The 14,008-nt window shown below is 41.4% G+C and overlaps 1 protein-coding gene and 1 long non-coding RNA gene across 7 annotated transcripts in view; one reads left to right on the top strand and one right to left on the bottom strand.

The window, feature by feature from the left end:
• AMN1 (antagonist of mitotic exit network 1 homolog) overlaps positions 1-3,854 on the bottom strand; it is a 61,637-nt gene extending 57,783 nt beyond the window's left edge. Inside the window, exon 1 of one of the 2 annotated variants that reach the window (XM_058743174.1) lies at positions 3,629-3,854. Coding sequence is in view for 1 of the 2 variants with exons in the window: in XM_058743173.1 (XP_058599156.1) it covers positions 3,629-3,666 (38 nt within the window). In the remaining variant the exon portion in view is untranslated. The remainder of the gene's footprint in view (positions 1-3,628) is intronic. The other variant, XM_058743173.1, reaches the window with a different exon arrangement.
• Positions 3,855-3,893: 39 nt separating this feature from the next.
• Positions 3,894-14,008, top strand: part of LOC131519791 (uncharacterized) — a 95,854-nt gene continuing 85,739 nt past the window's right edge. For 2 of the 5 annotated variants that reach the window (XR_009265795.1, XR_009265796.1), the window contains exons 1-2: positions 3,894-6,010; positions 7,442-7,592. This is a non-coding gene — a long non-coding RNA (uncharacterized LOC131519791). The remainder of the gene's footprint in view (positions 6,011-7,441; positions 7,593-14,008) is intronic. The other 3 variants (XR_009265797.1, XR_009265794.1, XR_009265793.1) reach the window with 3 other exon arrangements.

Raw genomic sequence — 14,008 nt, 5'->3', positions numbered from 1 at the left:
AGAGAAAAATTATGTTTCAATAGAAAACTATAGTGTACCTGTTATTATATTCTAGTCCTGTTCATTATCTTTGAGGCTTTGTTATCTTTCTATAAACTGGACTGGATCCTGAATTCTTCTAGTTCCCTCCAACATCTGGCTACAACTTTCCAACCTAACTTTTCCAATTTTCTCTTACCCTTCTGACTTGGAATAAAAACTAAAACTACCCTTTTCCTCAAGTCCTACAACCTAAAGTCAGACAAGTTGATATAAACTTCAGAGAAATCACCACAACAGATCATGTACAGACAACCTTCGTGCCTACTTCTATTTCAGGCCACTCAAGAGAGTTCACCAAAATACTCAATGATGTCATCAAAATCATTCAAACTGTAAACCAGGAAAATCCAACAGATAGAAATTGCCTCCTGACTCCATTATCTAAAGACTTTTTGAAAAAAATGAAAATAAAACAAAATAAAATAAAGGTGTTTTGAGCTCAAATCTAGAAATTTTCTTGACTGGTTGCTCTCCAGATTCAGAAACTGAGTTTGTAATTTGCTCCAAGTGTTAATTTGTATCTGTCTTTAGTTTCCATAGAAATGCCTAATTGCTCACACCATACAGAGGCGTAACTTAGATGGAAGCGCACCTATAACACTCCTGAAATAAGACATCCTCATGTTTATCTTCGGTGATCATAACATGATTCAACAGGGCAAGGCACTAATGAATATTAAGAAATGTACTTTCCACCAGATTTAAAAATGTGATCCATTCCAAAAGAAAACATTCCTAGAGACTTAGTTTATTGGAAAGGATACTCACAAAAGACTACAGTTAAATCTTTTCAGGAGAGATCTTATCTTTTGCAAAATCCCTACCAATACAGCAAGAATCTGTAAACTCTTGCACAGCCTTAGACACCCTAACCACTTAACAAGGAGATGCATATGCTGTAACTGGTTAAAAAAAAAAGGTTCCATGGATTTAAAAAAAAAAAAATTAAAGTAGGCTTCGTGCCTACTGTGGAGCCCAACACAGGACTCCAACTCACAACCCCAAGATCAAGACCTGACTTGAGATCAAGAGTCAGACACTTAACTGATTGAGCTATCCAGGTGCCCCGTTTCCACGTTAATAAATTAGGAATTATTACCCCTAATTTAAAAGATCTTAAAGATCCGATGTCAATCTTTCATCAGATAGGTGATCCTTCTTCCACTGACTTACTTAGTTGGTTAAATCTTGGCTCCTGGGAATCTCTCCCAGAATTTTTGAATTTCCATCTCATAGTCATCATATTAACATCCTTAGCTGTAGCAGCGCTGACAACACTGACTCCATCTTTGGCCCTCCATCTTGTTTCTGCTCTTGCAATGACCTCCCTCGGAGCTGTATGTTCCAAGCCCCTTGGAGGTTAAAGTATGCCCTGACTGGAATGCAGAAAGGCTTGCTCTGATCTTCCCTAAAGTGGTGCACAGAAGGTACCACTTTAGATAACTAGTAGAGATGACTGATGCACAAAAGGCACCACTTTAGATAACCAGGAGAGATGACCGCGAATAGATGGCGCCACTTTAGATAACTACACTTTGCACCATAATGCCCTTTGCTCTATAAAAGCTGTAAGTTAAGGTTTGGACTGGGTGGAGAATAGCTGCATAGCACCTGGATTGTAATGGGACCGAGGTCCACACAGAGAGTCAAGACACTCAGGCTTTTCTTTCCAGGGAGCAACTTTATTCATTGTGCCGGCATGGGCTCAATGGGTTTGTACCTGAGAAACTGAGCACCGAGCACAGCGGGGGGTAGCCTTTTAGGCAATTTCTACTTCTTTGTCTCCCATAAATGGTAACATAGACATACAGTCTGATTGGGCGGTCTGTGTTACAAAGTCGTGAGGAATGTCACGTACACACACATAGCCAGGTTGCCTTCCCTTGAGGTTTTCACCACATTCCTTAGGGAGGGGCTCTACCACAGGATCATCTATCCACTGGCTCCCCTTTGTCAGTAGGTCACCCTGAATAAAAGTCTGTGTAAACAGTAATGGAGAGGCTGGCTTCATTTTTCTGCTTCCAAGTGCCTGCTCAGTCTGGAGGATACTTTACTGTCCCTCCCCCACCTTTTAACACTAGTGCACTGTATCCTCTCAAGAGTTTTAACTGTCTTTCGGCAGCCACTCACACACCAAATGATAGCCATCAGGATTACACAACTCAAAGACCTCAACGGTCCCACTGCCCATGTCTTCAATGACCATGCAACTGTTGGTAATGGCAACTACATGACCATACAGCCCAATGACTACATCAATGGGTATACAGTATATTGGGTATACATCAATGGGTATACAGTAACAGTATATCGGCTCACACTTTCAGCTTTCTGAGGGAATGACCCCAAGGGGATAATTTTTAAAATAAAATAAAATGGAGACCATGCTTGAAAATCCCCTAAGCAGACCCAACCAGTTAGGTCACATAAGTGAAGCTAAATCTGGTTTATTTCACGAACAAAGTGAAACATAGCAGGTTATTTCTTGTAAATCCCTCTGATAATCATAAACAAAGTTTATTTAAAAAAATTTTTTTTTAAACATTTATTTTTGAGAAACAGAGTGAGACAAAGTGTGAGCAGGGGAGGGGCAGAGAGAGAAGGAGACCCAGAATCTGAAGCAGGCTCCAGGCTCTGAGCAAGCGGTCAGCACAGATCAAGATGCAGGGCTGGAACCCACTAACTGTGAGATCACGACCTGAGCCGAAGTCGGGAGGCTCAACCGATTGAGCCACCCAGGCGCCCCAATCATAAACAAAGTTTAAATCATCTCCCTAAAATAGTGTAAGACGACCACTTTTAACCAACCCCTTGAGGTTTTTTAAATTGTAGTAACCAACCACTGTAATAACCAATCACTGCGAAGGATAAACAATATAGTCATTCTCAGTGTATAAGTCATTCTGCAACGACATGCCTCTGAGATTGTTTCTCCCTCACTAAAAGATTTTTATCAAGTAAAGTTCTTTGAAATTTCTTTTGACACTAGGCATCCTTCAAAGGACTTTACATCCGTTAAATTTATTCCTTACTGCAATTCTATGAGACACGTACTGTTGTTACACTAATTCGATAAATCAAGAACTCAGGCACAGAGGTTAAGTTACTCTCCGTGGTCACGCAGCTGGTGAACGGCAGACTGGGCGCTGAACCCAGCAATCGCGGTCAAGCAATCACGGAGCCGTGCTGCCTCAAAGAATCAATATCTATCCCAGTTACAGGAACTGGGGGAACTCTGCTGAAGGCTTTTGAGAGCCACATGTAGTGTTTTTGTTATTGTTCTACCAAGGCTTTCAGCTCTCCTCAGAAACAGGTCACTGCCAGCAACTACCAGAGCATCGAGGGTCAAGGCTGACAGAGTTCGGACCACCACCCATCTGGCGGCGCCCGGAGCGGAGGACAGAGGGGCAAGCCTCCCCAGCAGCACACTTGGTACAACTGTCATCTACGAGGAGACGACAAGTCAGGAACCCAGCAACAGAAACACCAGCGAGCCCTCTTCAGAGGTCCAGAGGTGGAAAGCGGGCGGGGAGGGAGAGCGAGCACAGGGCGGGGCGAAGGGGAGGCGGGGACCGGGTGAACTCACAGATCCAGGAGCTGACTGACCCGCCGCGAGCTAGGCATCGCGGCCGACCAGGGAAGCCTCTTCCGTGGTCCCGGGGCCGCCCAAACGCAGCCAGAGACCGTCCGTCAACTCCTGCCACCCGCGCGACGCGTAGGCCCTCGTGACGTCACACGGCTTCTTCCGGTGACCAGGACGCAGCCACCCTCGGGACTACAGAGGGAAAGAAGAGAAGTGGCTGGAGGTGATAAAATGTAGAGTAGCCCTAAACTCGGTGAGGCACGACGGGAGTTGTAGTTCTTCCACCTCGCGGGCTCCGTTTCCGGGCGGTTTCCTAGTAGTTTTAGCCCTGCGTGCAGCCTGGCCTAGTACGCCTCCGGCGGCGCTTTGCTTGGAGGTTGCTGCTGTTACTGTAGGGATGTGTTTGATGCTGGTCCATGCATTTGGCGACACACCCTGGAGACTCTCTTGGATACGGACACCATTAACGTCAAACGGAGAGTTTTAGAGCAACCAAGAGTGACCCCTGTTTACCGAGCACTTTCTCTGAAGCACGCACTGCGCTACGTGCTCTCAATAATTAGCCACATTCATTTAATCCTATGAAGTCGGAATTATTTAGTCTTATTTTACAGATGACACTACAGGCCAACAAAAAAGCTCAGTAAGAATTCCATTATGGTGGTTGGGGGGGGGGGCGCTTATGTTCAAATCAGAAGGAATTCCAGAGGGACACCCTTCATTTATCAAGCACTGAAGGAGAGTAGAGATCGTGTTGGTGCTGAGGATTCAGTGGTGAACATATGCACCAGACAAGTAGAAGGACAATCAGAATAACTGTTAAACGCTGATATGAAGTTGGTTCTATGTGAGCACCCATGGAAGAGTAGGGAGAACAGGCAGGTAGGAGGGAAAATGGTGGTCTGTTAGGGACTGCAGACAGTTCAGGGTGGCAGCTACGAAGGGGAGTGGTGAAAGATGAGTAGAGCAGGGGTTGGCAAACTTTAAGGGCCAGACAGTAAAGATTTTAGGGTTTTGTGGGCCATACTGCCTTGGTCGCAGCTACTCAACTTGTAGCTGAAAAGAAGCCATAGACAGTATGAATGGGTAGAGTTGTGTTCCAGTAAAGTTTTTTTAATGGATGCTGAAGTTTGAATTTCATGTAGTTTTCACTGTCATGAAATATTAATATTTTGAATTTTCATATATATATGTATGTATATATAAAAGTTTTGTTTATTTTGAGAGAGACAGAGATAGCATGAGTTGGGGAGAGGCAGAGAGAGAGGGGGAGAGAGATAATACCAAACAGGCTCCTCACTGCCAGGGCGGAGCCGGTCACAGGGCTTGAAACTCAAGAAACTGTGAGATCATTACCTGAGCCAGAACTGAGAGTCAGACGCTTAACCAACTGAGCCACTCAGCCGCCACATCATATTTTGATTTTTCCAACCGTTAAAAAATGTAAAGGCTTTACATTGGAAACAAAAACGGGCAGTGGGCTGGATTTGGCTGGTTGGTAGTATGTCCTCTCCTGATCCGAAAGCTAAACTGGGGCCTGATGATCTGTGTTATATTAAACAATTTAGGCTTTGGGTGGAGTCATAGATAAGTTTTAAGCAAGGACAGGGCATGCATAGGTAAAATGAGTTTTAGAAAGAACTCTACCTGTTAAGCATTAAAAGAACTGTAGAGGTCACAGGTGGAGACCAGATAGGAGTCTTTTGATGACAGCTTAAGTTAAAGTAGTAACAGTGGAATGGATGGACAGATTTGAGAGGTAATAGAAGGAGAACTGATAGGATACAGAGATTGGTGGGGATGAGGGAAAGTGAAGACTCAAGGCTAATTTCTAGGCTTTGGGATTGGAGAATTATGTGGCATATGGTGGTGCTATTTATTGAGCTGAGAGGATTACAGGAGCTTTTTGAAGAGAGGAGGGTATTTAAATGTTGGACATGTGGATTTTGAAGTATCTATGGAAAATGTAGGCATGGAGCTTTAGATCTGCAAATTGTGCTGGTTTGCTTATAAAGACGAGATTGAGGGGTGCCTGGGTGGCTCAGTTGGTTAAGCCTCTGACTTCGGCTCAGATCATGATCTCATGGTTCCGTGGATTCGGGGCCTGTGTTGGGCTCAGTGCTGACAGCTCAGCCTGGAGTCTGCTTTGGACTCTGTGTCTCCCTCTCTCTCTCTGCCCCTCCCCCACCCATGCTCTGTCTCTGTCAAAAATAAATAAACGTTGAAAAAAATTAAAAACATAATAAAATAAAGATGAGATTGAATAGCAATGACAATACATCCATTTACTTATTAATACAATAATTTTTTTGGAAGAATTCTCTGCTGTTCTGGGAGCCAATTACACCTTGGAAGACCATAGGAGAGCTTGACAGAGCAGATAAGGTAGGACTTCATGGTCTTTTCTGTCTGTTGAGTGCTGCACATCTGTCCATCTAGGTCTTCCCACTGATTACTTGATTCTTCAAGCCCAGGAAAATATAGGCCACGTCCCCATCATTATGAGATGTTCAGCCTTGGGTGCCTGAATTGTTCTCAGTGGTCAAAGGAAGTCATCACAGCTGTTTTTTTTGTTTTTTTCTTTTAAGAAAATAATTATATAATGAGATAGGATGACAAAGTTCTAGTTGTTTCTAGCCAGTTATTTTAAAGGTCAAAGATGTGTAAGCCCTCATGATATGAAAATTATTAGAACTATTTTGATTATGATTTCCTGCAGCTTTTAGGACCTGTGGTATCTACAAACCAGCCTCTCCGGTATTTAGCATACTGTATCAAGAATTTATTTTGAGTCTCCACTGAATAAGATAGATCTGATATACATTGTGATTGCCTTGACAGTTTTATTTCATCCTTTCCTCTTTTCTTTTCTTTTCTTTTCTCTTTTCTTCTTCTTCTTCTTCTTTTTTTTATGGCAGCCATGTGGTTTGGAGAACTGACCCCATCTTCAGAGGTGGGTCTAGATTAGGCTAATCAGTGATTGCTGCAGTAATTGATTCAGGGATAAGCAGACCTTAATCAGGAAATCACCATATTCCCTCAGCCACAGAGTTGGATTCAAAAATAGGCCCAGGGGCATGTGACCTATTTGGGACCAATAAGAAGCAGGAAAAGTTTTGCTGCAGATTTTTGAGAAAGAAGTTTTCTCAAATTTATGATAATGCTTCATGAATCAACATTCTCAGCATTGTCACGTTGAATGAAGTTATATAGAGGAAGACAGATTAAGAGAATCAAGGGAGAGCAGCTAGTGTCCTGATTGAACCGTGCCTGAACACCACCCTTCCTCTGTATTATGAAATGACAAAAATAAAACAATTCAGCATCGAGTTTGATGTTCTTTACTCAAGGGAATCAGTGCCCCATAAGCAGTGGAGCACTCTTCCCATGGGATGTTTGGGCAAGAATGAGTTTATAGTGTTTGAAGCAGCAACAAGGAAACAGGGAATGATTGGCTAGGGGGTCAGGGATTTCCTTATAAGGCCAGTATGTTAATCAGGGAATAAAGAAAGAATATTTGGCTTAAGCTGATTGGCTGGAGTTGCATATCTGAGAACAAATAAATCATTGCAGATTCTTAGCAGTTGGGGGTTGGCTGACTGGATATACCAAACTCTGGTGAAGCAGAGCATTTACAGAAACATGAAAGTTAGAATCCAAGTTTTGTTTTGCTGATGTGGCAACTTGGGCAGGGGTGGCTTTATTTTGTGCTGTCACACAATTCAGTTAATTCCCTTTGTTGTTGATAAAATTAGTGGAGTTGAATTTTCTGTTTCTTGCTGCCAAAACATCCTAACAATTATGTATCCATAACAGGAGTCACCAGCATATAAATGGAAATTGAAGGTATGGGAATTGATGAGCTCACCCATCAGATGTATATAGAGTGAGAACAACAAGTCCTTGGAGAGGCAGCTGAGAACAGCAATTGACTGGCAATTGACACTGAGAAGGAACAGCCAAAAAGGTAGGGGAAAAAAACAGTGGGGTGCTACAGAAGATAAACATGAGCAAAATTGTCACATGCTGAAGAGATGTCAAGTGGAATAACACTTGAAGGTAGTTTAGCCACAGGAAGGTCATTGAGGGTCCTTGAGGTGATGGTAAAGGATGTAGTCTGATGTAATGGGAGGAATGAAGGGGAAGAGAAGAAATAAACACACAAGTAGCCCAGCTCTCACAATACATACTTGTTCAAATGAATTGCTGCTTCTATTAAGACTCATGCTGAGAAGAAAAGGAGATTGTATAAAGGTAGAGCTCTTTGAATTTTTTTTTAATGTTTATTTTTGAGACAGAGGGAGACAGAGCGTGAGTGGGGGAAGGGCAGAGAGAGAGGGAGACACAGAATCTGAAACAGGCTCCAGGCTCTGAGCTGTCAGCACAGAGCCTGATGCAGGACTCGAACCCACGAACCATGAGATCATGACCTGAGCCGAAGTTGGACGCTTAACCAACTGAGCCACCCAGGTGCCCCATAGACCTCTTTTTCAAAGAAGGTAAAATGGGATAATTCAGGATGATTTATGGACCTTCTAGGTGTCAAACATGGTAAATACTTACATGATCTCATGTAGTCAATCATCAACCAAGTCTGAGATATCATGCTGTCTTATAGATGAAGGTGAGCCTTACCTAAATAAATAGCCATGTCAGACTCCAAAGACCATGCTCTTCCTACTTTATTTGGGTGCTCAGGAGAGGTTTATTTTATTTTTGAGAGACAGAGAGAGAAAACTGGGGAGGGGCAGAGAGAGAGGGAGCCAGAGGATCTAAAGCAGGCTCTTCATTGAGAGTGGAGAGCCCAATGCGGGGCTCAAACTTATAAACCATGAGATCATGACCTGAGCCTGAGTCGGACGCTTAACCAACTGAACCACCCAGGAACCCCAGGAGAGAGGTTTATGATGCATCCAATACCATCAATATAACTTGCAAAACTCCTTTTCAAAAGGTTATTAGGAATTTCAAGATGGTGATAGCAGAGCATTAAACCAAGGCTGGGCCTTGTACAACTGCATCATTAGTTTGCCCATGAAGCTGGCCTTGGTATATCCAGTACTTACCAAGAAAATCAGTTCCAACTACTGTCTATCCAGTAACTCTTTGTCAGAATAAAATTCAGAAAGAAATGTGAACACAGGGAAACTTCTTTAAAAAGTTGAAGTACAGTTGACATATTAGTTTCAGGTGTACAACATGGTGAGTTGACAGTTATGTACATTACGCAATGCTCATCATAAGTTATCATTATACAAAGTTATTATAATATTATTGACTATATTCTCTATGCAGTACTTTTCATCCCTGTGACTTATTTTATTTTATCTTTTATAACTGCAGGTTTCTACCTCTTTATCCCCTTTACCTATTTTGCCTTTTATTTGCTAATAAATAAGCGAACCAGGCCTTCAGAAGTAGTGGCTCATCTCATAGAATAGGAGGAATTTATAGCTCTGATGATATGGCGGATATTTATAGCTCAGATATGGCAGTTGACAGTTCAGATTGGATAAGAACAAGATGTTCCTGTCTTTTTGAAAGGAAAACAGGATGTTCTTATTTTTGTGGCTTATCTCAAGAGGCAAAGATTTCAGGATTTCCTGTTAGTAAATGCTTTTGGGAGGTTCCTGTTATTCATGGTTTATCTTGGAATGCAAGGTTGTTAGAAATAAGTCTTTTCTGGTGCATGGTAAGTGATTTGTGGACAGTGCTAGGCTAAGGGCAGGATGTCATTTTCCCATTCTCCCCTCTTTGCTTGCTGTGCCCACTTTGCTATAGTTTCCTCTAGCTCGAAACCTCTTCCATTTCCTACCCTAGCTACCATATAAAGAAAACTTTATATGTTTCTCTGGGCAGGTTATATAAGAATAATAAGCAACATTGCTTTCCTTAAATTATGCTATTTATTCCTAGTGTGTTTGTGTATGTAAAGAAAAATATATAATAAATGTATACAGATAAAATGATTAAGTATACCTTATGCTATGTATGTATGTGTATATATGTACACACACAGTTGACCCTTGAACAACATGGATTCGAACTATGCAAGTCTACTTATATGTGGATTTTTTCCAGTACTGCAAATGTATTTTCTTTATGTTTTTCTTCACTTATAATATTTTCTTCTCTCTAGCTTACTTTATTATAAGAATACAGTATATAATACATATAACATATAAAATATGTGTTAATTGACTTTATGTTTTGGTAAGCCTTCCTTCTGGTCAACAGTAGACTATTAGTAATTGAGTTTTGGGGGAGTCAAAAGTTATATGTGGATTTTTGACTGCATAGTGGGTAGGGGCATGTAACCCCCACGTTGTTCAAGGGTCAACTGTATATGTGTGTTTTTGTGTGTGTGCATGTGTGTGCATGTATGTAGTAAATCTTGGGTCATTTATAAGAACGTATAGGCATACAAGTAGATAGAAATAAATTGTTGTTCAAATCATCTTTACATGTCATATCAAAATATAAGAACAGGCTATGAGTTAGGGTCTTCACTCTTAAACCATATTATATTTATTTTTTTAATTAAAAATTTTTTTTAATGTTTATCCATCCTTGAGAGAGAGACACACACAGAGTGTGAGCAGGTGAGGGGCAGAGAGAGAGGGAGACACAAAATCCAAAGCAGGCTCCAGGCTCTGAGCTGTTAGCACAGAGCCTAATGCGGGGCTCGAACCCACGAATGGTGAGATCATGACCTGAGCTGAAGTCAGATGCTCAACTGACTGAACCACCCGGGTGCCCCATATTGCTTATATATAGATTCAAAATAGCAATTGCTCTTCTAAAGTTAATTTTCAGCTCAGTATAACCTATACTTCATCATCCACTGTTAACTCCAAATCTTCAGTTGGGTGTTAGTGTCCAGACCAGGTGCAAGATGGAACCACTTATGCTAAGCCCACATCAGCAAACTGGAATTTAACTAAATTTCTATGCTTGGCTCTCCCAGAAAAAGTGGGCCTAGGCCAACCAATCAGTGCTTGCCTGTCCACACAAGTTATCTAACCTGGCTCCAAGACTCTCCTTTGCTCCATATAAGGGAAGTAATCCTGCTTTAACCAATCAGCAAATGCCTAGTACAGCTTCCTTGTTCCTTCTCATTTTGGTCTGTAAATATTTCTTGCCTTGTACAGCTCTTTAGAGCTCCTTTCTATCTGCTAGACTGGATGTTGCCCCATGTATGAGTTGCTGAATAAAAGCCTACTAGATCATTAAATTATGGAAAAAACTCTGTTAACAGTATCAGTGATAGTTGTGAATACTTACTGGGTGGCTAGAATAGTGCCTTGCACACAGTGAGTATTTTACAGGGTCAAACTCATTTCACCCTCAAAGAAATCCTCATTGGCAGGTATTTTTACTGTTATCATACCGATTTTCCACTTGAGGAAACTGAGGCCCAAAGAGATTAAGAAACATGCCCAAGTCCATGTGGCTAGTCAGTGGTAGAGCTGGGATTTGAAGCCAAACAATTAGGCTGCACAGCTGGGTTCTTAAGCAATACTATATTGTTGCCTCTACCTCTTTAAAATAAAAACTCTTGATAGTTCTTCATAATTATAAAATATAGTTATCAGAGATTTAGAACTAAAAGGTATCTTAGCTATAACTCATTCCATCATCTTAATTTTGTAGTTTCAGGAAAGTTGACTGATTTCTCAAGATTTCTGAGCAAAGATGGAACTAGAACATGTTTGCTAATTCCTTGCCCAGTACATTTTCTATTTCTCAGATCTTTAGGTTGTAACTCTAAAGGGGGCTGAAAACAAACAGAATAAAGAGAAGCCAGATGAGTGACTACTTTATTATCCTACCATGTGCAGGTTATTTCCAGGTAGGAATGTCCTTAATTGGTGCCAATGTGAAAATATTTAATTTCTTTTTGTATCTCATACTGTGTCTTACTCTAAATTGGAAACAACAGTGCCCATGCTCATGAATTCTTGTGCATTGTTAAAATTTTCCATTGACTGAACCCTTGATTTAATTTGTATATAGGCTATAGACCCAGGTCTTTCAAATTCTCAGGAGTTTGAGGCATAAAATGTATGACTCAGGATTCTTGCAGGAAACAGCTGCAGAAGTTCAAACAGGATAGGCAAGGAGATATTAATAAAGAGGCTGTTTATAAAGATGTGGGCAGAATGTAGGGAAAGCAGGGATAAGGGTGGTTCAATACCTAGACTAGCAATAGCAGGAAGCCCTTACCTCTCCTAGTCCTGAAAGCCAGGAAGGGAACAGTTACCAAAACCAGAGAGAGTGGCCATAGGTGAGGTCATCTAGAAGCAGCTATGGCTTTTGGGCCAGTAAAGGGATGTAGTCAGCCTATGGCAACACAGCTGGCAGGGATCCTGGAAGAGTAAATGCTCTAACCCCATTCTTCATCCCCCTTTAGATCTCCTGGTGCTTCTGTGCATAGTTTCAACACACCCAGAAATTAGAGGTGCAGTCTACAAAAGTCAGCCTCTTAGAGCCCAAAGTAGAGAAGGATAGAGTGGAAAATAACGGATTCATAAGCCACTGATTTTTATATAAAATAATTAGATATCACAAACATTTTGAAAATTAATAAGTAATAGCTTAGTCTGAGCCGAAGTAATAATTGTTGTAGTTTTATAACAGTGAGAGGGATGGCAATCGTGGTCTTTAATCATGATGCTGAGAGCCAGTGCAACAGCAGCTTAAGTTTTGCCTTTTCCTAGTTAGCTTCATTATTTTTATAAAACTATACAATTCGTAACTACATTTATTAGTCATTTGCAATAGAATCTAATGCCTGTTATTTCTGTCAGATAGACTTTAAAAATCCATTAATTACATTTATTCAAATAACTGTTTAATACCTATTATTTGCCAGGCAGTTTATCAGTAAACAAATGTCTCTCTTGGAGTTTACACATTAGTGTGAGAGCTACAAAATAGGCACACAAACAAAGCAGTATATGGAGATAAGGGCTATAAAGAACTATAAAGATAGAATGGGGGAGAGATGGGGGAGAAGGGGGAGAGACAGAAAGAGAGGGATTAGTTTTACTCTGGTGGTCAAGGAAGGCATCTTTAAGGCTGTAACATTTTTGCTGAGATTTGTTAAAAGATAAACTGAGGGGTATTAAAAATTTTATTTGAGCAAAGATGGATTGGAATTGGGCAGTGCCAAACCAAAAGCAGTTATGAGTGCTGAGCCAACAATTCAGAAGAAAGACTTGTATAGAGAAAGTGCAGAAGCAAAGAAAGGAAATTATTTGATTGGCTATATATTAAAGTCTAGTTGGCTTTTTGTGATTGGTTATCCTTAGTGTTTTGATATTGGAACCTTGAGGCATTTACAGGCTTAGATTTGGGCTTGCATACGTAGGCCACCATGGCATTAGAGCCACCTCAGTCTAATGGCCTCCTTGTGTAATTAGTTTAACAGACTTGAAGGATGAAAGGAGCTAACCATGAAGGGATCTGGGGACAGAAGGAAAAGAAAGGCTCTGAAGCAAAAAATGTGCTCGGTAAAGTTCGAAGGATTGAAGGAGCCAGGTGGAAGGTGCCCCAGGGAAAGAGAAGAACTGTGGTGATAGTGAGCATGTACATCCATAGGACCTTCATGCCTGGGACTTCTGGGATTTCAATTCTGGGTTGGGGTCATGGTGTTGATGAGAGCATTTAGAATCTGAGACTGTTAAATCTCAGAGCCATGAAGCCTGCATGGGAAGAGCTTGGGCTGTAACCTCAGAGTTGGAACGCTTATTTTTTCCACAGTGAATGTAATGTGATTTGTAACAATGGTGAAGTTTTGGGGTGATGGGCGGTTCATGAGGTCTGGAGCCAATGGCCCAGAAATAATTCTTGAAGACATCTTAGGGGGCAAAAAAGGTGATTATTAAAGCATGGGGACAGGACCCATGGGCAGGAAGAGCTGCCCTGGGGTTGTGGGGAGTGACCATTTTATGGAGTTGGGGGAGATGAAGTTAAGAGGGGAGATAAAGTCAAGAGGGAGTTTCCAAAGAGACTTTCATATACTAAAGACTTACTGGAGGCCTAGCTATTAGCAAGGTAAGGTTCCCCGCCCCCCTCTTCTCTCTCTCAAGTCATTAACATTAAGACAGTAGGGAGTTCCTGGACGTTAGGCTGTGATGTGGTTGCCTTTTTCTGGTAAACTGGTGGAGACTCTTATCAGTTTAACCATTTGTTTTTGTTTTTGTTTTTGTTTTTTTTTCCTTTCCTGTTTTGGTGTGGCTGGGAGTGTCCAAGGAATATCATATATTTCCTACCTCGGGAGGGGGTGTGGGCTAACTTGTACTTTGCCCTCAGTTTGCCTCAAGCTTCCTCATCAATAGGACACATATATTTGGTCTTCATCTTGTTTCTGGCAGAGCT

The sequence above is a fragment of the Neofelis nebulosa genome, chromosome 8, assembly GCF_028018385.1.
Source record: "Neofelis nebulosa isolate mNeoNeb1 chromosome 8, mNeoNeb1.pri, whole genome shotgun sequence".
Lineage (NCBI taxonomy): Eukaryota > Metazoa > Chordata > Mammalia > Carnivora > Felidae > Neofelis > Neofelis nebulosa.
Note: the sequence above shows the minus strand (reverse complement) of the source record. Positions and strands in the feature narration are given on the sequence as shown.